Consider the following 25,584-nt stretch of genomic DNA (forward strand, 5'->3'; position numbering starts at 1 on the left):
TGGTCAATTTTATATAACAATTAAACACAATGTAGGATCTGTGGCAAAAAAACTCTACTGTAATCTAATTTGTTCACCAACTTAATCAAAATGTGCGAAGAATCTAACAATGTGATACATAAATCACTAATAAGCTTCAACTTAAAGAAGAACTTCTAGATGGAGTCAAGGGAAGGGCGGCTGGAGGGAAAGAAGCCAACCAAAGCAAAATTCAGAGGGTCGGCAAGGGCGAGGATCTCATCCTCAGAAATCCAAAGAGACGGTAATCCATGAAAGAAGTCGTTTGCAAATAAGGAAACTTGGCGTCGGAAGAACTAGAGAGAGCTTCGCAGAAGACTGTGACTTAAGCGGACCATCCAAAAAGCCAAGGTCGGCTAAGTGATTCACTGCCATACCAGTCAAATGGATGGCGGTGGATGAATCAAATCCAAAAGAAGCAGAAAAAAAACTACAAAACAAGGGGAAAGAGAAGCTTCCCTGAGGGCAGATGGACATCGGGGAGGCAGGAGGCTGGAGCCAGACTGATCATGCCGAGGAAGGTGGAGGCAAGGGCGAAGCTCTAACGGCACGAGCGTTTTGTAGAAGAGGATGAAACTCACTTATAAAGATAACTATTAGAATAGAAATATGATATTTAGGGAAGAAATTTCTATATGAAAATAAGTGATAGCTTAAATGATGAAGTTTTGGGAAGAACATTACTACTGTTTCGTTCTCATATATTGCATAACTTCTCTTAGAAAATAACAAAGAAGTAATAATCAAGGGTGTAACTAAAATAAAAATTAGCGTCCGCCAAAGATAACAGCTAGATGTGGGGCCAACGAAGGCCGGAGTCGTGGCCGATGGTTGGTGGATGTGGTGGTTGGCAGCTACCGATGAGTTGTGGTATAGAGCGAAAATAAGGATTAGTGATGATTTGTATGTACTGTGTAATATATGTGTTATATTCTTGATTATTTTATGGGTTGTTTGAAGTAATAAATACACTATAAAATTTTGATATATTTGAAATTCATCATCTAGTATAATTTCGGTGTATTTGAAATTCGTCTAATTTGGACGATTTCAAAATACACCATAAATTTATTATTATTGTCATCATGTGTGCAGTCTGCCGCAACTACCACCGATGTTGTGGTCGCCACCATGGGTAGAACCACAAAGAGCTCAAGCTGGGCAATTGCTCACCCTGACAATTTTAATTTTTCCTAAGAAGAACAAGTATTTTAACTATTTTGTCCACCTTCAATAAATGTAGTTGCCCAAATTCAAAAAAATAAAATATAATTTTTTTTTTTTTTTTATGTATTTCACCATTCTATTTTAACCACCCTTAAAAAAATTGGTAGGCCCTTGATCACTACCCACCTTTGGCCGCCATCTAACACCAGCTGCCACCGTCGCCCGTATCCGACCACCACAACCACCCACTTATACCAACCACCGACTGCCACCCACCAGGTCCATCGCAACCACTACTGCCTATGGTAGCGAGAGCAAGTCCTCAAAAGGTTATGTGCGGTCACAGGACCGTCTAGAGGCCAATCAAAACGTATCATATCATCTAATAGATTTATACATAACGACACACAATAACGGTATGCAGTATTGGTGATGTGGCCGCAAGTAATAATTTAGCCCTCAAGAGGGAGAGGTGCGTGAGTAAGAGCTTCTGCTGTCTGAAAGTGTTGGATAGTGTGTTTGTTGCCAGATGCATGAAAACGCGAATTATAGAGGTTCTTCATTGTGTCATTTTCGCTGGTTGCCTTTTTTTTCTAAATGAAAGCAAAATGGGAAATTCTCTTGCATTAAATGCAGGAAAAGTTCATTTCACAATCCCTCTTTTATGGGTTAAAAACGAAGATTTAGGCGATTAAAATATCAGCCAACTTACATCCAAATAAGTATTTTTTTAATCAGCTTTTTTTTTATGAGGAAATACTGTCCATATTGTCAGTTAAAACCTCGGTCGACCTAACAAGTAACCCACACCAATTTATCCGAGCCGACGGTTAAGGCTGACACTGCCGTCTAGGGGATTTGAACCAGGCACCTGAGCTTTGCCCAGCCGATTCTCCACCACACAGACTAAGCAGCGGTGGGTTTTAATCAGCTTTTAATTAATGAGATATATATATCTAATTAATGAGGTTTTTATCTTTGATAGCCACACTTTGCACTAATATGGTTTGAACCCAAAAAAGAGATGTGAAATGAACCTTTCCTTCATTTAATGCAAGAGAACATCTTATTTCGCTTTCATAACAAAAAAGGGAACCAGCGGAAGGTCTCCCCTTCTAAGAAAATGACAAAGGCAATAACCTCTATTATTTGGGAGTGTAGCGACTAAGTTCTTTTTGGGTTCTTATTAGGGTTCTATTAAATATAGTTCTATAAGGAAATATGAATATGACTTAGGGTTGTTTGGGTTCATTTTTATTTTTAGTTTATTTTGTTTATCTTTTGATTTAAAGTAAGTTATGATTGCAATGTCAAAAACCTATTTTTATTTTTATTCAATATTAAATAAATTGATTTATATGCTAGTAAAGCAGTTGACCAGCAACGATAGCTGAAGGCAACGGTTGATCGTGGTCAAAGTTGTGGTTGTAGGTCGTGGGCGGTGACCCACTACAAAAAATTTGGATTTTTCGCAGCATATGTTAGGAGCGGTTTTAGAAACGCTGTCAAAACCATCTTTTAGCATCGGTTTTAGCCGCTGCTAATTAAACCGGTTTTAACCGGTGCAATAGCTAGCGATTCGCAATTGCTACCCCACCGGTCATAAAACCGCTGCGGAATGTCATTGGCGCATAGTAAATATAGCGTATTTGGAGCAGTTTTAGAATCACTGCAAAGAAAATTGTGGCAGTTAAAACCACCGTGAAAGCTCAAAATTTGTGCTGCGATTACCTTATTTTTTGGTAGTGTGATTACTGGAAGTGGTGGTTGACAGATCTCAATGATATTGGTTGGTTGGCAATGGCAGAAATAGCAGCCATAGATAGTGGTTAGTAGCAATTTATCATGCTAATTTTTGCTAATTATGTCAAATTTTAATGCTGATTTGAGGAATTTAAATAATATTTCTTGTTTTTATGTTGAACCATGCTTTAACTAATTAAAGTGGAAGGCCTTTTTGTCATTGCTAGTTATGGTTATCAATTTTCCATGCCATTTGATAGATTAGAGGTTCAATGAATTGTGTGTATTATGTAATATGTGTGTAATATTCTTAATTATTTTATGGGTGCAAATGAAAGATAGGTTTAATGGTTGATATTTATTATTGAGATGTTGATCCATGCTTTACCCAAGTAAATAATAAATATCAAAGGCATAAGTAGCCAAAATTAGCATAATTTTTTTAACCATAATTAGCAAAGGCTACAAGTCCCTCCACTATAGAAAAATTATTCCTTACTGGCAGATTTTCCGGCTGCTTTCCAACTTGATGGGCCCTCGGAGATTGCAGGAGGTTTCTCAATCCCGCTCGGGCTAAATAATTTTTTTAGCAATTTTCTGCTGAAAATCCACCGGAAAACCGCCAAAAATATTTCCATCAGAAATATTCCGATTGTGTTTGTTTTCCGATGCTTGAATTATCATCGAACAGTCGTCAAAAATATAAATTTTTTAAGGATTTTATTCATTTTCTGACGGAAAATGGCCGCCGGAAAATGATATTTTTCCTATAGTGCTCTACTTGGTTTAATTAGTTGAAGGATGGTTCAACATCAAAACAGTAAATAACATTACATTCCCTCTAATCATATTTGAAATAGTCGACAATAATATGTTTTTAATTAAATGTGCAATTGTGGAAAAATATAAATTCGAGGCTCAGAAAATAAAAATAAATGTAAATCAACCATGCCAGTTGCTGTGAAATTGAAAGATCAATTAGGGATAAATATTAGTTATTCTTCAAAAACCATTATATTCACTTGGAAAAGTCTAATTAGGAGATGTTTCATTTGAAGTAAATTTGGTATAAAATATTTCAAATGCAAGAGGTTTGAGAATATTAATATTTGGTTTGAAGTAATATATGCAATGTAAAATTTTAATGTATTTGAAATGCACCATCTAGTATAAATTAGATGTATTTGAAATTCATCCAATTTAGACGATTTTCAAGTACAATATAAATTTATCATCATTTTCTGTGAGTTGCCACCCACCTTCGACTGTCATCTGTTGTGAGCTACCACCACTGCCCACCTTCGGCCGTCACAACCCACATTGCCGCCACTCACTTTTAGTTGCTATTGCCACCCACCACTACCACTGCCACCGCCACCACCACTATCTCTAGCCATCGGCCACTACTATCATCACCCAACACCGACCACAACCACCCCAATCAACGTCATCATTGACAACCACTTGCCACTATTGGTTTTCGTCATTTGCTACCAACACCCCCATGGCCAACCACTAATGCCATTACCAGCCCCCAAACACCACTGCATTTAAATTTTATACTTCATTCATTTTACTTCAAGCTAAATAAAAGAAAGTAATTACCTGCATTTATTTGACACTAATTCAAATATCTCCAAAGCATTTCAAATATAATGTATTCCTTTTGCATTGCATTTCTTTTCAACCAACCAAAGACTACCACCTGTTTCATTTTTCTCTTTATTTTTACAAACTTAGCCAATCCTTCATTGGAGTGGTAATGAATAATGATCAAGTGATTGTTCATAGACTATTTTAAGCTAATTAATGGTTCAAAAATCGCATTGCACTTCATTGCTTTGAATAATATATTGTTATAAGAGTACATATATATTGGCAATAGAAGACTGAATTAAAGGAAAAGACAATCAATGAAAATATCCATATTAATGATCATATATTACTATAATAAATACTATAGATTCATACTATAAATATTAGATATTATAATATTTATTACCATATTATAATATTTATATGGTAATGAATAATTCTAATAACTCTATCAAAAAAAAAAAGTTAGGAATGTAAATATCGTCCCATAAAAATTTAATAGGAATTATTGATTTTACATCTTCAATTGATTGTGAATGAAAACTATGTCAAACTTTAATTTCTTAAAGCAAAATAATTCTCATTATTTCAAATTTTAACCACAAAATAAGGACAATATAAGCCAATCCAAACAAGAAGAACAAAACAAAAGGGATAAACTTAGCCAAAGTTTTTCCCCATTTCTTCATGTAACATGGAAAATTAAGAAGAAGAAGAGGTTTCAAAGATTTCTTTATTTTTTTGCGGAGGTAAGGGAGGTCAGAGAAAAACTTTTAGAGTGAAGCTATTAATAAAACAGTGGTTAAGAACAATGTTTGATAAATTAACCTCTAAAGCTTATTAATTAATGAAAAATGTCAAAGAATTTTAACAAATTTCATATTGGTCCTTTTTCTTTTTATAAATTACTCTTTAGGTTAACAGTTCATCTTGATGATCCACAAACATGACATTCCTCTTAGTCAGACTAATCTCTCTAAAGTAATATAACACTATTAGGAATTGCATAAACCTTTATATAATCAAGATCAATAGCTCTCATTACCTTTTAAACCCCATATGAAAGAATCTCAAAATGAGATCATTCAACTTAATTATGCGAGAGACTCGGCAACCAGCATTACTGCATTAGACAATAAGAGAATGTTCTTCTCCCTCGAGGCCCACCACTACTCGAAGGTGTTCATCCTAAATATCTTCATACAAATACTCATATTCCTCGGTCAATGATGCATCCCCATCATGTTAAGACAACGAACTTGCTGATACATTAAGCTCTACATATCCTTCATGGATCGTTTAATAAGCATTTGAATACCTTAAAGATACCATAATTTGGTGATCTTGGGCTCATTGGATTCATCTCATTAAATTTCTCTATTCAGCTATAAGCATGTCATGTTTGGAAATCTTTGATCATCCAATTTATGGTTTGAACTTTCCAAATGCACTGCGGGTTTTCGATTTGGACCCATTTGGTTTCGGATTGAAACAAATTTGGTGTCGTTGGGTTTGTATTTTCGAGACATTCAATATTTCTCTACCGTCGCAAATACTCGTGGACACAACAATAGGAATTATTGATTTTACATCTTCAATTGATTGTGAATGAAAACTATGTCAAACTTTAATTTCTTAAAGCAAAATAATCCTCATTATTTCAAATTTTAACCACAAAATAAGCACAATATAAGCCAATCCAAACAAGAAGAAGAAAACAAAAGGGATAAACCTAGCCAAAGTTTTTTCCCATTTCTTCATGAAACATGGAAAATTAAGAAGAAGAGAGGTGTCAATGATTTCTTGAATTTTTTGAGGTAAGAGAGGTTAGAGAAAAACTTTTAGAGTGAAGCTATCAATAAAAAAGTGGTTAGCAACAATGTTTGATAAATTAACCTCTAAAGCTTATTAATTAATGAAAAATGTCAAAGGATTTTAACAAATTTCATATGGGTCCTTTTTCTTTTTAGAAATTACTATTTAGGTTAATAGTCCATCTTGATGATCCACAAACATGACATTCCTCTTAGTCAGACTAATCTCTCTAAAAGTAATATAACACTATTAGAACTTGCATATACCTTTATATAACCAAGATCAATAGCTTTCATTACCTTTTAAACCTCATATGGAAAAATCTCAAAATGAGATCATTCAACTTAATTCTGCGAGAGACTCGGCAGCCGGCATTAGACAATAAGAAAAGGTTCTTCTCCCTCGAGGCCCACCACTACTCGAAGGTGTTCATCCTGAATATCTTCATACAAATACTCATATTCCTTAGTCAATGATGCATCCCCATCATGTTAAGACAACGAACTTGCTGATACATCAAACTCTACCCATCCTTCATGGATCGTTTAATAAGCATTTGAATACCTTAAAGATACCATAATTTGGTGATCTTGGGCTCATTGGATTCATCTCATTGAATTTCTCTATTCAGCTATAAGCATGTCATGTTTGGAAATCTTTGATCATCCAATTTATGGTTTGAACTTTCCAAATGCACTGCGGGTTTTCGATTTGGACCCATTTGGTTTCGGATTGAAACAAATTTGGTGTCGTTGGGTTTGTATTTTCGAGACATTCAGTTCGACTATAAATTGCTAAAATCAGAGTTCAGATGATCACAAATTTAATTTTGAAAATTTCCAACTTGATTTTGCCTTGAAATTCATATCCGATCAAGATAATTTTTTACTGATATATCAAGCCTGAATAAATATTTTTATTTCTATTCAATCTAATATTTTATAAATGTTTAGATTGAATATATTTTAATTATTCTGTATTTATAAATTATATGAATTAAAAAAAATATTTTTTTTTTAAATAATGAATCGTTTTCAATGCAAGAACCGCAAAGGTTGCAACCCACGCACACGTGCCAAATGTTTAATTTATAAGAGGCTCCGCACATAGGAAGAAAAACAGAAAACCTTCGGAGCACGACCTCTTCGTCCCCCGCGATGTGCGATCTCGTCCTTCTCCTAATTACAATTGTTCATATAATAGTCAGCACTCGCGTCTCCGCCGCAAAGGGCCGCAGAAGCTCCCTATTCTTAGAACTCGCTCCTCTTCTCCACTTCTGTTTTAACGAAACGCCAATCCGATCTGATCTTTGTTCGATCTCTCTGCCCCGAAATCGGTTCGGCATCTGGCTCGATCGGATGCGACTGAAGGGAGAAGAAGGAGGCGGCGGCGGCGGAGAGTAGCTAATGGGGGGAGGAGAGGAGGGGATTGAGATGCTGATGACGGTGCGAGAGTTGTCGGCGAATGGCCGATCGGTGAACGCGTCGGAGATCGAGGCGATGCTTGATGAGGGCAAAATCGAGGATGCAGAGTCCTTGCTCCGCGAGAGCCTTGCACTCAATTTCGAGGTTTGAATTATTTTGAAACGGTTTTTTGTTTTATTGAAATGTTCATAAGAGACTGAAAGACCAATGTCATTTTGCCGCCCGATCTCTATTGTCAGAGGTTTCCTTGTGGGCTTCATGTTTCGAAGTTGGATATGGATAGACGGAGCAACTTTTGGGACACAATTCGGATTATGGATCATGTGGGAGTGTTATTGAAATTTCTCGAATATTGGATAAAGCACAAATCTTTATGAATTTTACAATTCTCAAAGTAAATCCAATGGAAAAAAGAACAATCCCTCTTGTGCGTTATTGTGTCAAAACATTTTAGAGTTAGGACATAGAGGACGCGACCCACCCCTCAGATATGAATGAAGATAGCTGATTCAAGGCCTAATGGTAAATTTTTAATTCAGCTAAATGAAATAACGCTTAGGAAATAAGATTTGACATGATGTAAATAATGTTTTGATTTTTTAAATTGAGAATAATTCCTATCTTGTTTGCTATTGCAATCTATAGTTTGATAGATAAATGTGCATGACATGCTGAGGAATATCTTTTGCAAAATCACTTACTAATAAAAAAGCTTCAGAAAATATCACAGCTAGTTCACTTACAAATAAAAAAGTAAATAAAATTTTATGAAATGTACAGTAAAATGCATGAAGTTGGAGTTGGACTGCCTGAAAGTCATTGCTTGAACAGTAATAGACCTTGCCTTTGCCTATGGAAAAGAACCTCATGACTAACTCTCCTTACTGTAACAAGGGTAAGCCCTTTTTATACTTTAATACATCCACCAACGCTGTTTCAGACAAAATAGAAATGTCTTCTAATCACTGGCACCAAAATCTTATGTACACTTGGCGTTTACTTACCAAAAAAATATCTTTGTGCATGTCAAACAAAAAAACAAATACTAATCACTCCTGCCATGATATTTGATGCAGAATTGATGTACACCTTTGAAAAGAAAAAAAATGTATGGGTTTTGGTTTTTAATTTTGAAGCATTGGTAACTGGAATTGTAATTGCTTGAGAGTTATTTTCACGTGAATGCAGTACTACCATCTCCAAGCGTACATCTATGAAGTTTACTAGGATTATCTTTGACGCACAGTAAATTGAAAATCAAGAAAATTAAGACAGCCTTTGTCTTTTGTGATTGTTGCGTGAAGGAATTACTTGGTCGATTGTCTGATAGTTAGACAGTGAAGTATTGTAGATGCTCCTCTTTTTCTCATTGGACGAGCAGTGTAGACTCTGTTAAGCTTTCTTTTGTGGAAGCTATTGAGATTATCTTCTTAATTTCAAAGCTTCTGTCTCACTAAATTTGGTGTTTACTTTTTCATGTGAAGAAGACCCTAAAAAAAGAAAACTAATTAGCTGAATCAAATTCCATCGCATCAGATGGATATAATATCCCAAAACTTGGTGCAAATGGTGGATGTGAACAATAGGAGTAGCGTCTGGGACTCTGAACTGCTGAACCTTCCTAAGTTTTTAATCTCGACATTGCAATGGTAAGCATTACAGACTGAGTTCTGTTGTGTTACACAATGACTGCCTGAGATGTTTAAAGGATAGAGGGAGATGAAATATGTTATATCAAGAGATCCATCTCAATTTGGCAGCTTAATTCATCTGGAAAAGTGGACATAAAAGTGATTTCTATTTTCATTTTTTTTTTCCGAAGTGGCAAATTTTGCATGGATAAGAAGCATTTAACTATCAAACAAGAATATTAGATTAGTTGGTAGCACTCCACTCTATTTCTTTCTAAAGTCCAATATACATCAATATTCACCGCTTTAACCAAAATTTTTTGTCATAGTAATCTTATTGGCCCTTTGTGTTAGGGATTATTGATCAAAGGGAATAAAAATTAGGCCCAATATTTAAGTGGCAAACTCATTTTCATTAAAAAAAATTATGTATATAGGAGTACGCAAATCACTTGATATTTTAGATGAGATTGAGAACATGGGATTTTTTTCAAGATTAAAAATGAATTTTTATGAGTTTTGATGTGCTTTATGGATCTACAACATTAGATTTTAGATTTGTTAAGCTGTGGTTTTATTTGATCACCCAAGGAAAATTTTTGAAATTTGTTGATAGATTGAGTTTATGGTCTATCTTTTTGAGATTCCCTGGCCCTTGGAAATGAATTCTTTTTTTTTTAGGTGTTGTAATTTGGAGCTAATTGAATCTCTAATTTTGGGATTTTGTCTTTGATTCAGGAAAAAAATGGCGTTTGTGATATGAAGAGCTAGTTCCTTCTAAAGGTTTTATATTACCAGATTCCTTTTGGTTAATAAACTACGAGTTATTGTCTTCATGGAAAGATTGAAAAATCATAAATCACTCATGCTTTATTTCTTTATTTTAAATTCTTGAACATCATTAGCTCTTTCGTTATCATTTCTTTATGATATTATATGAGGATTATATGTAGGGAATCAATTAAACCGCATATGGTTACTATTTGAACATTAGATCATTAAAAGATCTATGAGTTAGTGTCTGTTGAAATTTTAATGGTTTGATTTCTCCATGAAAACTCAAATACTGTCTCAAGGTGGAGTCCATAAGTATCTTAAGATAGTCATTCGAATATCGAGACCCCAGTAATTGGCCTGTTGAATCAATATTATGATCTCAGCAAATTAGGATAACTTTGAATTTTTAATCTTGTTTGCGTAAGCTTATTTTTGAATTTCTAATATAGGATTAGGATAATTTCCGTTGGAATTGTTTTTTAATATTGAACTCATCTTGATTGTTATTATAAATAAGTTTTTTTTCTCTTTTGATGGAGTTTATTCAGGTTTTGAATGCATCAATCACTGTTGAATTACCTATTTATAATCTCAATATTCTTCAGAAAATCAATTACCTATTTATAAGCTCAATATTCTGCAGAAAATCAATCAGAAATTCTTCCCAAATAAATCTTCCTTTTCACGTAGATTTCCCCTGTCAAATTCACTCCTTTGGGACTGTCCCTATAGCTGTATTTTCGAACTGAAGACCCTTCCCTTGCTGCCGTTTTTTGTTCTCTGTTTTGTTGCTGTTGTTCCCTAGCTGCTGCCATGTATCTACCCTTTGAATCACGGGAAATTATTAGGTCTGGACACCAGACGTAGAGATACGTCCGGACTCCAATAAAATATTGACATGTGGAATGTACACGTGTCCGCAAAATTTTAAGTCAAGCGCACCAAAAGCGCAGGTAAAGCACAGTGAAAGCGCAGTCAAAGCACAATCAAAAAGCGCAGTCAAAGTACATTCAAAGTGCAGTCCACGTGGCAAATTTTAAGTGGATATCCAGAGTTATGTTTAGGTCCGGTGTTCGGACCTAATAATTTCCCCTGAATCACGGTGCTGCCCTCTGCTCCCAGCTGCTAATTGCTCTTTCTGCTTACTACTCTTTCTTAATTGCTGGCTGCTGCCCTGTTATTTTCTAATACCGTTGCCGCTGTTTTTTACATTCACATTCCATATTTTGCAAACACTGACGGTCATACAGGAGGAAGAAACCAGATCTATCTTTGCTTTTTGTTTGGCAAAACAAAGATAGAGAAGCACAGATTTGAAGGAAAATCATTCAAAACAATAGGGAAACTTGCTATCCACAGAAATAACAAGGCAATACCAGAAAGAGGCAGGCTAGCATGAAAATTAAATTAAAACGGTTGCTTGAGTGATCATGATGGCAAGTGTAATGTGCAAAATTTTACTCACATGTCATTCATAAATCTATTCTGATTAACTTTAAATTGTTTCATCTAACTTTTTTATCACTAAAATTTCTTCAACGTTTGACAACCTTGTATTTGCATGTTTGTAGACTTTCTGTGATTGACCAACTTGTTCTGACTTCTGAGTCTAATGAGAATTTTACGGCTTCCAAAACATTACAGGAGGCAAGGGCCCTTATTGGGAGGCTCGAATACCAGAGAGGCAACATAGAAGCAGCACTTAGAGTATTTTATGGAATAGATCTTGGAGCTGCGATAGAGCGCCTGCAACATTCTTTATCTGAGAAGCTTTCCTCAAGGAGAGCTCGTTCTCGTGGTGAATCATTGCACATGAATTCGCAGACTGGTACCATTCTTGTTCTTGAAGCAATATATTTGAAAGCTGCGTCTCTGCAAAAGATTGGCAAAGCCAATGGTATTTGAAGATCTATATCTTTCCATTATGTTTACTGATTAAAATTTTGACATTTTGTGTGTTTGTTTTTTATCCAATTCCATATACATGATATTTCTTTTCCCTCTTATGTTGTAGAAGGACCTTAGTTATTGATGGTTATCTTCTTGGTGGATACAGATGCTGCTCAGGAATGTAATTATTTACTTGATGCTGTGGAGAAGATGTTTCAGAATGGTGCTCCTGAACTTTTGGCTGACATTAAGTTGCAAGAAACCATTAGTAAGGCTGTAGAGCTACTTCCAGAACTATGGAAACAAGCTGGAAAGATTAAAGAGTCTCTCGCCGCTTACCGGCGAGCTCTTCTTAATCAATGGAATCTGGATGATGAGAGCTGTGCAAGGATACAAAAAAGATTTGTAGTACTACTGTTATATGGTGGGGTAGAAGCCGGTCCTGCAAGCTTGGTTACACAAAATGATGGTATGTTCATACCGGAGAATAATACTGAAGAGGCCATTTTACTTTTATTGATGCTATTAAGGAAATGGCACCTTGGCAAGATCCAAAAGGATCCTTCTGTGATGGAGCATCTTACTTATGCACTCTGTATATGTGATCAAACTTCTTTGCTAGCAAAACTGTTTGAAGAACTTGAACCTGGAACATATCTTCGCAGCGATAGATGGACTACTTTGGCTTTTTGTTATAGTGGAGCTGGACAGGGCATGGCTGCCTTGAATTTGTTGAGGAAGATCATAAACAAGCATGAAAGACCAAATGACATTTTGGCATTATTATTAGCTGCTAAGATTTGCAGCAAGGATTGCCTTCTTGCTTCCGAGGGGGTAGGATATGCACGGAGGGCTGTAGAAAATGCACAGGGAGTTAATGCGCATCTAAAAAGTGGAGCTCTTCATTTTCAAGGGATTTGTTTCAGCAAACAAGCCAAAGGTGCTTCCTCAGATCTTGAAAGATCAAGTTTGCAAGCGGAAGCCTTGAAGTCTTTAGAAGAGGCAATTGTTTATGACCGAAATAATCCTGATCTTATATATGACCTTGGCCTTGAATATGCAGAACACCATAATATGAATGCTGCATTGAAATGTGCAAAGGAGTTCATTGATGCTACAGGTGGATCGATACCGCAAGGATGGCGATTGCTTGCATTGATTTTATCTGCGCAGCAACGGTACACAGAAGCTGAAGTTGTCATAGATGCAGCATTGGACGAGACTGCAAAGTTGGAGCAATTGCAGTTACTTGGAATAAAAGCAAAACTAAAAGTTGCTCAATCTTTGCATTTGGATGCAGTAGAAACATACCGAATCCTGCTTGCTCTTATTCAATCCGAAAGAAAGTCATCTGGACCACCCACAACTAGTTCTCAGGTTTGAATAATAAATGTCCCTACCAGATTCTCATATTTTTTTATCCCAATTATTTGGGATTGGCTATGCAAAGCATTGATTATCTAGTTTTTTTCATGTAGATTGTTGATTATAAGTCCAACGAATTTGAGATCTGGCAAGGTCTCGCAAATCTGTACTCTAAACTTTCTCACTGGAAGGACGCTGAAATATGCTTAGAGAAGGCCAGGGAATTGCAGCCTTATTCTGCTTCTCCACTACTAACTGAAGGTAACCTTGAAGCCTGAGGCTGCTGTTAGAACTTCGATTAAACATGAATTCTTCCATCTTTAAAGAAGCGATTGACCAGGTTGCATGTATGAAGCACTTGGTGAGGCAAATCTAGCAATGGCAGCCTACAGCAATGCTCTACAAATTGATGGTAGCCATGCATCTTGCAAGGTAGCAATTGGTGCTCTTCTATGGAAGTCTGGCTCCAAATCACTTGCTGCAGCAAGATCATTCCTTTCTGATGCTTTGAGGCTCGAACCGACTCATCGTATGGCCTGGTATTACTTAGGCATGGTCCATAAGCATGATGAGAGATTCAGTGATGCTGCAGATTGCTTCCAGGCGGCTTCATTGCTAGAACAATCTGAACCTGTTGAGAGCTTCAGTTCTCTTTCATAAGCCATATAGTTTCTGGCTAATCTATTTATTTACTTTATATCAATGAAATCAATATTTTTTTAACTAGTTCACAAGGTGTTATGATCATTGGCATCATTCAAATAAGTTTCAAAGCAAGATGAAGCAGGTAATTACCTGGCTATTTGATATTTTATGTGAGATAATTTCCTTTATATCAAAGTGTTTTTGAGGATCCCATTGCGTTGCTGAACTCCTACTGAAGCTCAATAGGTCTTATAGGAAGCTCACTTGTTGATGATCAATTGAAATTGCTTCGATCCTAATACACTTCCAAAAAATTCACTTAATAATCACAAATCTTGAGGTGATATTCAAATTAAAAATCTTCAAAATTAAATTTAAAATCATCTAAACTACGCTTTAACAAACTTATAATCGAGTTGAATGTCTCGCTAAGACAAATTCATCGATATTACAAATGATTCGATTTGAGTCCAAATGATAAATCAAGCCCTTGAAGCATGTTCAAAAAAATTTTAATATTAATTGAAGGCCCGCCAGAAATTAAAAGAGAGTCACACAAATAGCAATCAGCTGAACGGGTTTGGGCCTACAATGAAGGCTATCAGTGATATTGGGGTTCGGCTTCCCGACCAGCAGCGTCAGCTGCAAATGATGGAGGGTGGCACCGAGATCAGCTTCGCGGTGTGAGCAGAGTAGGATGGCGATGGAGAAATGAGGAAGAAGATCGGCTAGTATGAAGAATAAGTGGAGTGTTTCGAGGAAAAGGGAATATATTATAGCTGAATATTTTAAGATAAGTTAGATCATTATGAGCCTTTGAAAGCGTGCCTAGCTCCATCTGCTGCACCTTCTACAACAAACAATTCCCACTCATGATTGAAGTTCTCTGCTCTTAGTCCTTCACTGTCACCTTTCAGCTAAGCTCATCTACACCGTCCAAGCCATCTGCTTGCTTCAGGACTTTTACTGATGTTAAAAGCTAAGGCTATATATATATATATAACATAATATAGAAAATTTAAAGCAAGGATAACTATAGACCTATAACTTCAAACATCAATAAAATTGGTAATTAATTATATTTCTGAATAATCACATGAATTTTATTATTATATTTTTTTTTGGAAAAATTTGGGGCCTAAGTCCATTTCATTCCAACAAAAAGAATACAGTAAGAAGATTGACTACTACCACAACCAATCAGTAGTAGTCAACAAAACTATCAGCATAAAAAGGCTGCATAACAAAGGAAAACCTATTACATACTATCAGCCATAGCTGCAGAAAAAACAGTAACAGAAATAGAGCCACTCAACATACTAAACATACTAAACAAAGATACAGAACTGCAGAGACAAAACTGGCAAAATGACAAATAGATCAGGTACCGCCAAAAAGAGCTCCCAAGCCTGTATAAACCTGGACTCAGATTTTACAGAAAGAAATCGCTGCGCAGACATTGTTCCCTGGTTGCCTGTAGACCATCCAAGGGAACCTAAGAACGGGAGCTTCATCATCGTCCATGAAGGCTTTGTGATATCGAATGCAGCGACGGGCCAGTGAGAAAAACCAGGCAGTAAGAAACCTGCCAGCTTACAATAATTCCAAAATTTCCAGAGAATTCTCCCATAAAGCTAACATAAACAGAGGAATACATATAACAGAGGAGTAATCCAAAAAAAGCTGTCCAGCAAGACATATCAATAAAAATTCCGCAGCTGATCACCATCACACCATTTGGAAACCTTAGAAATAATAGCTTTTTTTATCTTAAGCCTAGTCGTGGAGGAGCTAGAGGCAGACATGGCAAATCTCCTATCATTCCTTTCTCTTCAAACATAGTAAACCGTACAGCAAATGGTAATTAAATATAGCTTTTTAGTTTGAGAAGAGAAGTTATGGTTATCATTCACCCAGTCAAAAAGCTGCAACATATTGGGTCTAAGAAGAATAGAGGCACATTCAGACATAAGAGCAGTAATAATGGAATGCGAGAAGGTGCAATCAAAAAACAGGTGGGATGAGCTCTAAGGAAAACAGTGGCAAAGGGAGCAAACCAAATCCACTGCAATATTTCAGTGGTGAAGTTCCATAGCAGTTTTAAGACCTCCCACCAACGTTAACCAGGTATAAACCGAGAATCTCAACGAGTGTTTCTTATGCCAGATAAAACCTTCCCAATTACATGCAGGAAAATATTTGTAAAAATCAGAAATGAAATCTTTGAATTTGACATTGCCACCAGTAGGCCAAACTAATCTTTCAGAATTGGTATCAAGTATGCTAACACTAAAAATAGCATTAGAAATTTCAGCAGGGAGGGTAGGGGAAAATGCCAGAGCCCATCAGAAGTAATAAAATTACTCACAGAGTAATCAACGTAATTAGCATAAATCGGGAAAATATCCACCAAACGTCTGTTATTGCACCAATAGTCCCAGAGTAAGGAGAAAGGGGCAGTAGGGGTGACATTGAGAATCCATTTCTCCTTAGTAGCTTCAGCTGTACAGCAAATAGATTTCCAGATTTTGGTTGCCTTAGAATGAACCAGTTTCCAGAGAGAAGAATAAATCTTAAGAAACCAATCAGCAAGGGGGGAGAATCTATTATAAATTCTATGATATCCAGATTTATATATAGCCCCGTAGCCTTGGTGAAACAGTTAATAATTTGCATTAAATGTCTACAATTGTAGGAAAAAGCTTCACCAAATACAAGTAAGTCATCAGCATAGAGGAGATGACTAAACCTAAAATTCTTGAAGTGGGCACCAACAAAAAGATTATCATCTAGAATCGAGGAAAATGCATCCATAGCAATACAAAAAAGATAAGGACTTAGGGGACATCCCTGCCTTAACCCAGCCGATGACGAAAAGTACCCTTCAAGAGCCTCTTTAATCACAATAGAGAAATTGACATAAAAAATGCAACCTTTAACCCAAGTAATAAACAAAGGTGGAAAGCCCTTTTGATGAAGCCTCGCTAAAATAAACTCCCTGGAGACAGTATCAAATGCTTTACGGATGTCAAATTTGGCACAAAATAAATTTTTCTTCCCTTTAGCAGCAAAAGAGAGAATCTCTTGGGCAAGAATAATATTGTCTATGGAAATTCTAGTTTTAATAAAATCAGACTGAGTATCTTTTACAATAGAAGGCATGGTGGACTTTAGCCTATTAGCAATAATTTTAGATATAACTTTATAAATCATTGCATAAATCCATGGGCCTAAAGTCAGCAAAAGAGGCTGCATGCTTATTTTTGGGAATCAATGCAAGAGCCACAGCCTTAATACCCGCAGACATTTTACCAAAAATAAAAAAGGATTTAACAGCCTTACAGACCAGGGGCCTGATGATGTGCCAACTCCTTTTATAGAAATGAAAGTTAAATCCGTCAGGACTGGGAGTAGACGAAGCCTTGCCCTCAAAAACCGCTTTCCTAATTTCATCATCAAAGACAAAAATGGTGAGAGTGTCAGCAATAGAAGAATGTAGAGTATTACCAGCAGGGAAGAGCTCCATATTTAATTCCACAATAGGAGGAGGGTTGTAAAGATCCTGAAAGTGATTAATAATTCCAGAGATAGCATCAGCTCTTAAAAGATTAGAGGAGCAGCCCAGGTTAACCACATCATTACTGTTTGCCCTCCTACGACGAATCTTAGCATAGAGAAACTTAATATCATCCTCCCCCTAAGAGAGCCAATAAGCCTAGCTCTCTGAATAATCCAAGAGACGTGAAGGGAGGTGAATTTAGAAATTTAATTGTTGGTATCTTTCAGCTTGCTATTGAGAGACACATTAAGAGGATCAGCAGAGATTTGCTCTAAACAAAGAAGTTGATAACGATGAAGGGAATCCAGGTGATCTTGAATAGCCTTAGCATTAGTCCAGGGCTCTAGCTTGAGCCTTCTCTTGAGAACCCGAAGTTTAGAACAGAAATCAGCCAAATGATTACCAACTTGAGTAGCAGAGAAAACATCAAGCAGAATGTACCAGAAACCGTCAAGAGAAGTCCAGAAGTTTTTGAAGAGAAAACGGTGGTGGGAGGAGATATCATCAGAAGAGTGAAGAATAAGGGGGCAATGGTCAGAACAGGATGGAGCTTGCACCGAGTAATAAGTGTTAGGGAAAGAAGTGTACCACTTCTCATTGACCAAAACTCTGTCAAGTTTAATATGAAAGGGTTGTTGGTGCGTTGATTAAACCAGGTGTAAGTATTTCCCACCGAATTTAATTCCTCAAGATTAGCATAAAAAATAACAGAGTTTAATTCGCCTAAGTTGCTGTGGGATAAGGCATTACCACCCAATTTATCAGTGGCAAATCTACAGCAATTCAGATCACCCATAATAAGTTGATCAAATCCCAGAGAGGAATGCGACCCTCTCTATCATTCTCAGCATAAATAACCGATAAAGTAAAGGGGGAATAGGCAGGACCATCCACAATACCCGAAATGAGCTGAGGAGTGATGATAGAGGGAGTAAAGTTAAGTTTGGAAGAATTCCACTCAATCCAAATCCGGCCAGGACTAGCCGAGTTAAAATTGTGGCAGGATTGCTCAGCAGGGAAAATAACGTGAGAGTTAGATAAGAAGGGGTTGAGAAGGGTAGATGGGAGAATTATGTCCTCCAAAATACACAACAAATCCAATTTGAAAGAAGAAATCAAACGCTTACAGCAAAAAATCTTGTCTGAACTGTTAAAGCCTCTAATGTTTCAGCAGGCTAAAGACGGCACATACATGGTTAGCGTTTGAAAGTAGGGGCCTTTTTGGCTTGCTTCCCCTTAGCATTCTTACTTTGCTTACCCGATTGTGTATGAACTTTCTCCTTTTCTTTAACCCGAGCTGAGGTATCAGTATCCAAAGAAGCACCATCAACTGAATTGTCTTGGTCTTCCTCAAATAGATGCAGAGCATCAAATTTGTTGGGAGAATGAACTTTAGGGGATGAGGACTTGAAGGAAGGCAAGGAGGTGGAGGTTGAAGAAGAAGTGGAATCTTGAGGGGAATTTAGGTTTGGTATATTATTGACTGGAGGATCCGCAAGGGGTATGATGGTAGTAGGAGGATTATGTGGAGGTAGAGGAATGCTGGAATTAGGGAGAGTTGATTATAATGCTATAAGTAGCATGAATTGAGGGCAATGAAATGCACACATCAGATATAATCGATTGAAGGGGTGGGAGAAGTAGTAGAAAATGAACTTTGGGGAGTAGTTCAATTTTTTTAAAAAAAAATTGGTATAATTATATTTTTTTCTAACTATTTTACATATTAAAATTTTAAAAATAGATTGAGAGTAATTTTAAAATCATTAATTTGTGCCCCCACTAAAAAAAAATTCTGGCTCCGCCCCTGGCTGGTTCACTCCAGCTTCTCCTTTGACAGTTTTCTTGACAACCAGGAGACCTGATGCATATAACATCTGCTGGGTGTTTACATTTTGTATTGCATTTTGAGTCTTTTTGGCCTCTTTGGCGACTGGATTTTGTTTTACCCGATACTAATCTTTTTGTTAGTCATTGGATTTTTCTTTACTCTTGTAATTCTTTTTTTTAATAGAATGGGCTAAGGCCCCAAATTTCTCAAAAAAAAAATTCACTAATATTTCGTGATATAAATGCAAATCATTCTAAAGCGTACTTCTTTTTTTTTGGGAATATTTGGGGCCATAGCCCATTTCATATAATGTAAAAAGAGTTACATAAGAAAAATTGACAGCCACCACAACCTACCAGTGGCTGTCAACAAAACCATATCAGCCACAAAAAATGCTGCAGAATAAAAGAGAGCTAGACTAAACTATCAGCATAAAGCTGCAGAAAAACCAAGAAATACAGACAATAAAGGGTGCAGAAAAGAGAAGTGAATATTAATAAAAAGGGCTCAGGTTGCAATTCTCAAGTTAAACTCCCAAGCGTCAAAATTCATCCAGTCGGATGATTGGGTCCCCTGGTTGCCGAAGAGACCATCCAAGGGGATAAAAATAATGTTGCATTCATCATTGCCCTTCAAAACCATGTTGCCCGGTTGCCTAAGCAGGCCATCCAGGTAACCAAAACAGTCCAGATGATAAACCTCCGCAGTCCTAAAGAGGCAGCCCAGTAGCTCAAAGCTATTCATTTCAGCCAATGATGTAAATTTTGAAAGCATTTCTTTTTCAAAATCTTAAGCAGAACAGCTCTTTTAATGTTGCCAGTAACAGTGGTTTGACATTCAATAATATTCCCAAAAAGCCTGTCATTTCTAGCCTTCCAGATGAAATAAACAATAGCAGTTAGCAAGATATAGCAAAGGCTTTTCCGACTGGAATCCATTTCCCATTCCTCAATGTTGTTATAAACTTTCCACAGATTTGGTCTAAAAAGCATGTAACTCATCTGAGGAAGAGTATTTAGAAGAATATTATAGGAAAAATCACATTCAAACAAAAGATGTTTAAGATTTTCCTTGTCAGTCTTGCAAAAAACACATTCAGGAGATGCCGAAATACCCCTGGAAATCAGAGCATCTGCAGTTTTAAGCCCATTCCTAAAAGCCATCCAAGAGTATATAGAGAAACGGGTAGCATGATGTTTAAACCAAATAAAATTAGACCACTGTACAGTTTCCAGATCCTGAAAAAACTTCTTTTGAAAAGTGTGGAAAGAAGGTTTGCCATTGCTAATCCAGCTAGAAACCACCGTGTTACTAGAGATTGGTACAGAATAAATCAAAGCATCCAAATTCGGAGGGATAGAGGAAGGTAAAGACCAAATGCCAGCTGAAAAACAGGCACTAACAGAAAGATCTAAATAGGGAATTAAATCTTCCATATTATCATTAATCAGCCTTTCAGCGACAAAGAGATCCTTACACCAAGGATCCCAATAAAAAGATAGCTTACTGTAGGCAGTGATATTAAGAGTCAGGTTTTGTCTAAAAGATTTTGCAATATCACAAAGATAATGCTAGTAAGATGAGCTCTTAGGGGTCCTGAAATTCCAAAAAGAATGATACTTGGCCTTCCACCAGTTAAACAGTAAGCCATCATTGTTAAAGAATCTCCAAATAGTTTTGCAACCAAAAGCATAATATAACGAATCAATAGTATGAATACCCAATCCTCCAGCGGTTTTAGGTTTATATGTATCTTTCCAAGAAATCATGTGAAGTTTCTTCTTGTGAATGTCACCATAAAACAAAAACCGAGAACAGAAGCTGTTAATTTTCTTGATGCAGGTTTTAGGGATTAAGGAGCCTCTCACACAATAACTAATAATATTGAAAATGGTGTATTTCAAAAATTGTAAACGACCCGCAATAGATAGTGATTTTGCTTTCCAGCCATCAAGGGAGGTCATAATTCTAACCATAAGTGGTTGAAAATCAGAAATTTTGATCTTCTTGCTAAAAATAGGAATACTAAGATATTTGACAGGAGGAACAATTATTACGTCCTCTAACCTGACATAGAGGTACGTTCGGCCGCCAATAACATGTCGCCACGTGGTCTTACTCTTTACCTTGCGGCCCGACGACTTGACCCGGAGTGGAACCCAGGAATGTTATGTTCGTGATTTTCTCGGTATTGCTCGGTATTGCTTTGCAAAAACGAGAAATACCGCTCTGTGAAGACCAAAACTATACAAATACCGAGTTGTACCGAGTTTTTCTACAACTCGGTACAACTCGGTATTTGCTCAGGATTTGCTCGGTATTGCTAGGGATGTGCTCGGTATTGCTAGGTATTTGCTCGATATTGCGAGAAAAAACTAGGTACAACTCGGTACAACTCAGTATTTGCTCAGGATTTGCTCGGTATTGCTAAGGATTTGCTCGGTATTGCTAGGTATTTGCTCGGTATTGCTAGAAAAAACTAGGAACAACTCGGTACAACTCAGTATTTGCTCGGTATTGCTAAGGATTTGCTCGGTATTGCTAGGTATTTGCTCAGTATTGCTAGAAAAAACTCGGTACAACTCAGTATTTGCTCAGGATTTGCTTGGTATTGCTAGGGATTTGCTCGGTATTGCTAGGTATTTGCTCGGTATTGCTAGAAAAAACTAGGTACAACTCGGTATTTGCTAGGTATTTGAAATATATCGAAAATGTGATGGGATGTTGTTCGGCTCGTCAAGGATTTAAAAAAACGCACGCGCTAGAACCCAAAAAACAGCGGATCGGGTCGGCAACTTTTCTTCATGCTACGTGTCGCTAAAATATTGGTGACCGAACGTAGAGGAGCGTACGTACGTTCACAGAACCAAATAAAAGTTCTTACAGGAGAGCGTACTTCCAAACTCTAATAACTAATTAGGTTAACGTGCTTTTGAAGTTTTCAAAAACAAACATGCACTTGACCAAAACGGAAACTACTTAATCTCATGTAACACGTGCCGAAATACCAATCATGTTACTGTTCTTAAAAATCACACCATGGACCCCACACGGCAACGGTTTTACTCAGACTTCCGCATACGACATATCCGTGGTGGAGAAAGAAGGGGTCCTCAAGTTTCTAACCAAACGCGCACGTGCCAAATGTCAGCATCACCACGCGTGAATTTTGCCCGCATAAAGCGCTGATTGCTTCAACGCTAACCTAGCTCTTCTTCCCCTGGGTACAAAATCGCCGTCCTCTCGTTTCCGGGCTATACAACTATCTTTAAGGGAAAATGGACGAAGAGCTAAGAACTAGGACCTTCACTGAGGCGCCCAGCTTCGTACGAATCGGCGACACCTTGCCGGATTCTCCAATAGTTGAATTGGAAGTCGCCTGCGATGACGATCTACCCATGAATGACTTCGAGTTCTCCTTTACTTTAGACGAATCAGAGCACGACGCCTTGACTACGATCGCCGGAGAGATCAACTCAAAAGGCCAGGTCCTACCTGCTTATCCCGTATTCAACCAAAACCTTGTCGCCGACAGTTCAGAGGCATCACTGGAGCAGGAATTGGTGGAGATGATGGGCCGCGTTGCGCTGCCGTTCGAAAAGCACGACCTCCGCTCGGGTTCAGCATCTTCCTCGTCCTCAATAGATGATCCAACGGAATACTGTGCTTGGACTCCGAGATCTGCCCCCCTAACGCCGGATCGATGGCGTATGAGCCAATCAGTCGGGTCGGAGACGTCGGAGTTTAGGAGGTTCAGGCTCCGGGATTTGATAGTTGGCCGTAGTCGAAGCGATGGGAAGGAGAAACTCATGGTCTACTCGACGGCGGAGAAGGAAATAGGAAGAGGTGGATTTGGCATAATCCCTTGTCACAGTGCGACGACAGCAAAGAAGGTTAAGCAGGAGATGGGGAAGGGGAAGGGGAATAGGAAGGAAAAGGAAAAATGTAGGGAGGTGAAAGAGATGGATGTGGTCACTGCTCACCGGATATATTACGGGAAGGGTGCTGTCGTCGGTCGCCGGAGCTTCTTACCTTACCGGCCAGGATTACTTGGAGGATTTTTTGGCCATGGGTTAAATTCCCCATTCTAGATTCGATTTATTCTTCTTCTTCTTCTTTTTCGTTTTGACTTTTGAGTATGTGGATTTTTATTTTCTGAAAATTGAAGATATCGCCTGTCCATAAGGATTGATTAATTTCGTATTTTGTATTTTTTTTGGAAAATTAATGTCATAGCCTGTCTTCATTCATATAATGCAAAAAAAAAAAATTTGGAAAATTAATGTCATAGCGTGTCTTCATTCATATAATGAAAAAAAAAATTTTTTTGAGAAATTTATGGGCAGATGTCCATGAATTAAAAATGCAAAATCATATACAATTAAAAACCTATAAACCTATGAAGAAAAAACAGTATGAAAGAACCTCAAAACAAACAAGGGCTACAAACAACAAGGGTGTGAGATCTCGTTCCCTTACTGTTCCTCTCTGAATTGGATTTTCCTCCTAGGATCGTCCAAGACGATGTTGAGATCGTCCAGGCCGATCAGTGCATTGAAAACAGCTGATTTCTGGAGTGTTTCTGGAATGATTTCTGGACTGGATCGTCCAGAACGATTTTGGATCGTCCTGAAGACAGGCACAAAGGTCATCCAATATGACCCACCAGCAAAGAAAACAAAACTTCCAGCCAATGGGGCCTGGTCATCATATTCCCATCAAAAAACATCATCCAATATAGCAGAATCAAGGACATTAAATCAAAACAGCACAACATATTTCTCTTTAACCAATTCCACATTCTTCCAACTCTTCATTTTTCCTCTAATGGTCACTCTAATAACATCAACCACCGCCATCAGGGCCAACCAAGTATTAGAGAAACGTCGCACGGTTGTTTCTTTCCCTCCAAAGATGATACAAGGTGCACGCAATGACAAAGAAACAAAAGTTTTTCTCTAATTTGTTGAAAGCAAACTCATAATCCAAAAAAATTGTATGCTTGAGAAAGATTTGGCCTAAATAAAAACCTTTTAAACACCGGGAGAACAGCAAAGAGAATCGTAAACTAGAAATCACAATCGAAGAAAATATGATGGTGAGCTTCTGGCCGGAAATTCCTGCATAAGGAGCAAGCAGCCGAAACCTAAATGCCCTTCCTGATGAGGACGTCAGCACATTTGAGCTTCTCAAGCATAGCTGTATATTGTTATGGTTCTTTTGGTCATCTGGTTCTGGCTGTATGTAAGGATGATATTGGGGTTTTCCTATTATGTATTGATGTTGCCTTTCTCATGTATGGTCTTCATTTTAGCTGTCCTGGATTGTTTCTTCTCTATTTTCTTTGTGCTTCTTGTGTCTATCCTAGGGTGTTGCTGTCAGCTTTATAATTTTACCTTTGCTAATGTTTTAGAACTGCTGCTGCATGTTTGATGTGTTACTATCTTCCTCTTCTATCGGTGGAACATGTATCAATTCATATCTGTTCTTTTTAATTCCTATTGACATTATACTATTAAATTATCATTTTTCTTTTTCTTTTTTTATTTCTATGTTATTATGTGCAATATTTTGTTTTGCAGCCTTGAATTTGTGCAAGTGTATCAATTTAATCAATTTTTGCAGAAGATTGCACTTAATGAGTTTAATATGATCTTTCTTAATTTTTTGGTGCTCACTCTTAGTCGCTCTAGAATTTTTCTAATTTTACTAAGAATTTTTCTAATTTTTCTTAGAAGGGACTTTTGGCTCATAGGTTTTTTTTATTAGTTGTGTAACTCTTTTAAGCATTAGTGGACTGATGGTATCCCTTAAGGACCTTGTAATCTCTTTTTTAATTTACACGTAGGCCGATCTATATGTTTTAACAAAAAAAAAATGATTTTTAATAAATCATTAAAAATTAAAATTAAATCGTAATATCTAAAGTAAATCTCAATCAACTTTAAATTCATAAACCCTTATAGGAAAATTAAAAGGCCTTTTAGATAATAAAAAATTAAAAATAATCAAATATTAAAGAAATTTAATAAATAAATAAATAAAATAATTCAAATTAAAAATAAATTTCAAAATGGCTTCAAACTCTTGTAATAATATTAAAGGTCACTATTGACATCTACG

At 37.0% G+C, this 25,584-nt stretch overlaps 3 protein-coding genes across 3 annotated transcripts; 2 read left to right on the plus strand and 1 right to left on the minus strand.

Moving 5' to 3' along the window:
* The first annotated feature begins 7,480 nt into the window (after nt 1-7,480).
* Nucleotides 7,481-14,152, plus strand: LOC110099274 (protein NPG1). Its single transcript, XM_020826371.2, has 5 exons — nt 7,481-7,907; nt 11,816-12,068; nt 12,228-13,438; nt 13,540-13,687; nt 13,767-14,152. The coding sequence occupies exons 1-5, from the start codon at nt 7,746-7,748 to the stop codon at nt 14,084-14,086; spliced, it is 2,094 nt and encodes a 697-aa protein (XP_020682030.2). The 5' UTR covers nt 7,481-7,745; the 3' UTR covers nt 14,087-14,152.
* Nucleotides 14,153-20,201: 6,049 nt separating this feature from the next.
* LOC110099279 lies at nt 20,202-20,897 on the minus strand. Its single transcript, XM_020826375.1, has one exon. It carries the CDS (start codon nt 20,895-20,897, stop codon nt 20,202-20,204), a length of 696 nt encoding a protein of 231 aa, XP_020682034.1.
* A 1,518-nt stretch (nt 20,898-22,415) lies between these two features.
* Nucleotides 22,416-23,657, plus strand: LOC110099282. The gene has a single exon (XM_020826379.2). It carries the CDS (start codon nt 22,740-22,742, stop codon nt 23,550-23,552), a length of 813 nt encoding a protein of 270 aa, XP_020682038.1. The 5' UTR covers nt 22,416-22,739; the 3' UTR covers nt 23,553-23,657.
* The last annotated feature ends 1,927 nt before the right edge of the window (nt 23,658-25,584 follow it).

This window comes from Dendrobium catenatum, unplaced genomic scaffold (assembly GCF_001605985.2).
Source record: "Dendrobium catenatum unplaced genomic scaffold, ASM160598v2 fragScaff_scaffold_1018, whole genome shotgun sequence".
Taxonomy (NCBI): Eukaryota; Viridiplantae; Streptophyta; class Magnoliopsida; order Asparagales; family Orchidaceae; genus Dendrobium; species Dendrobium catenatum.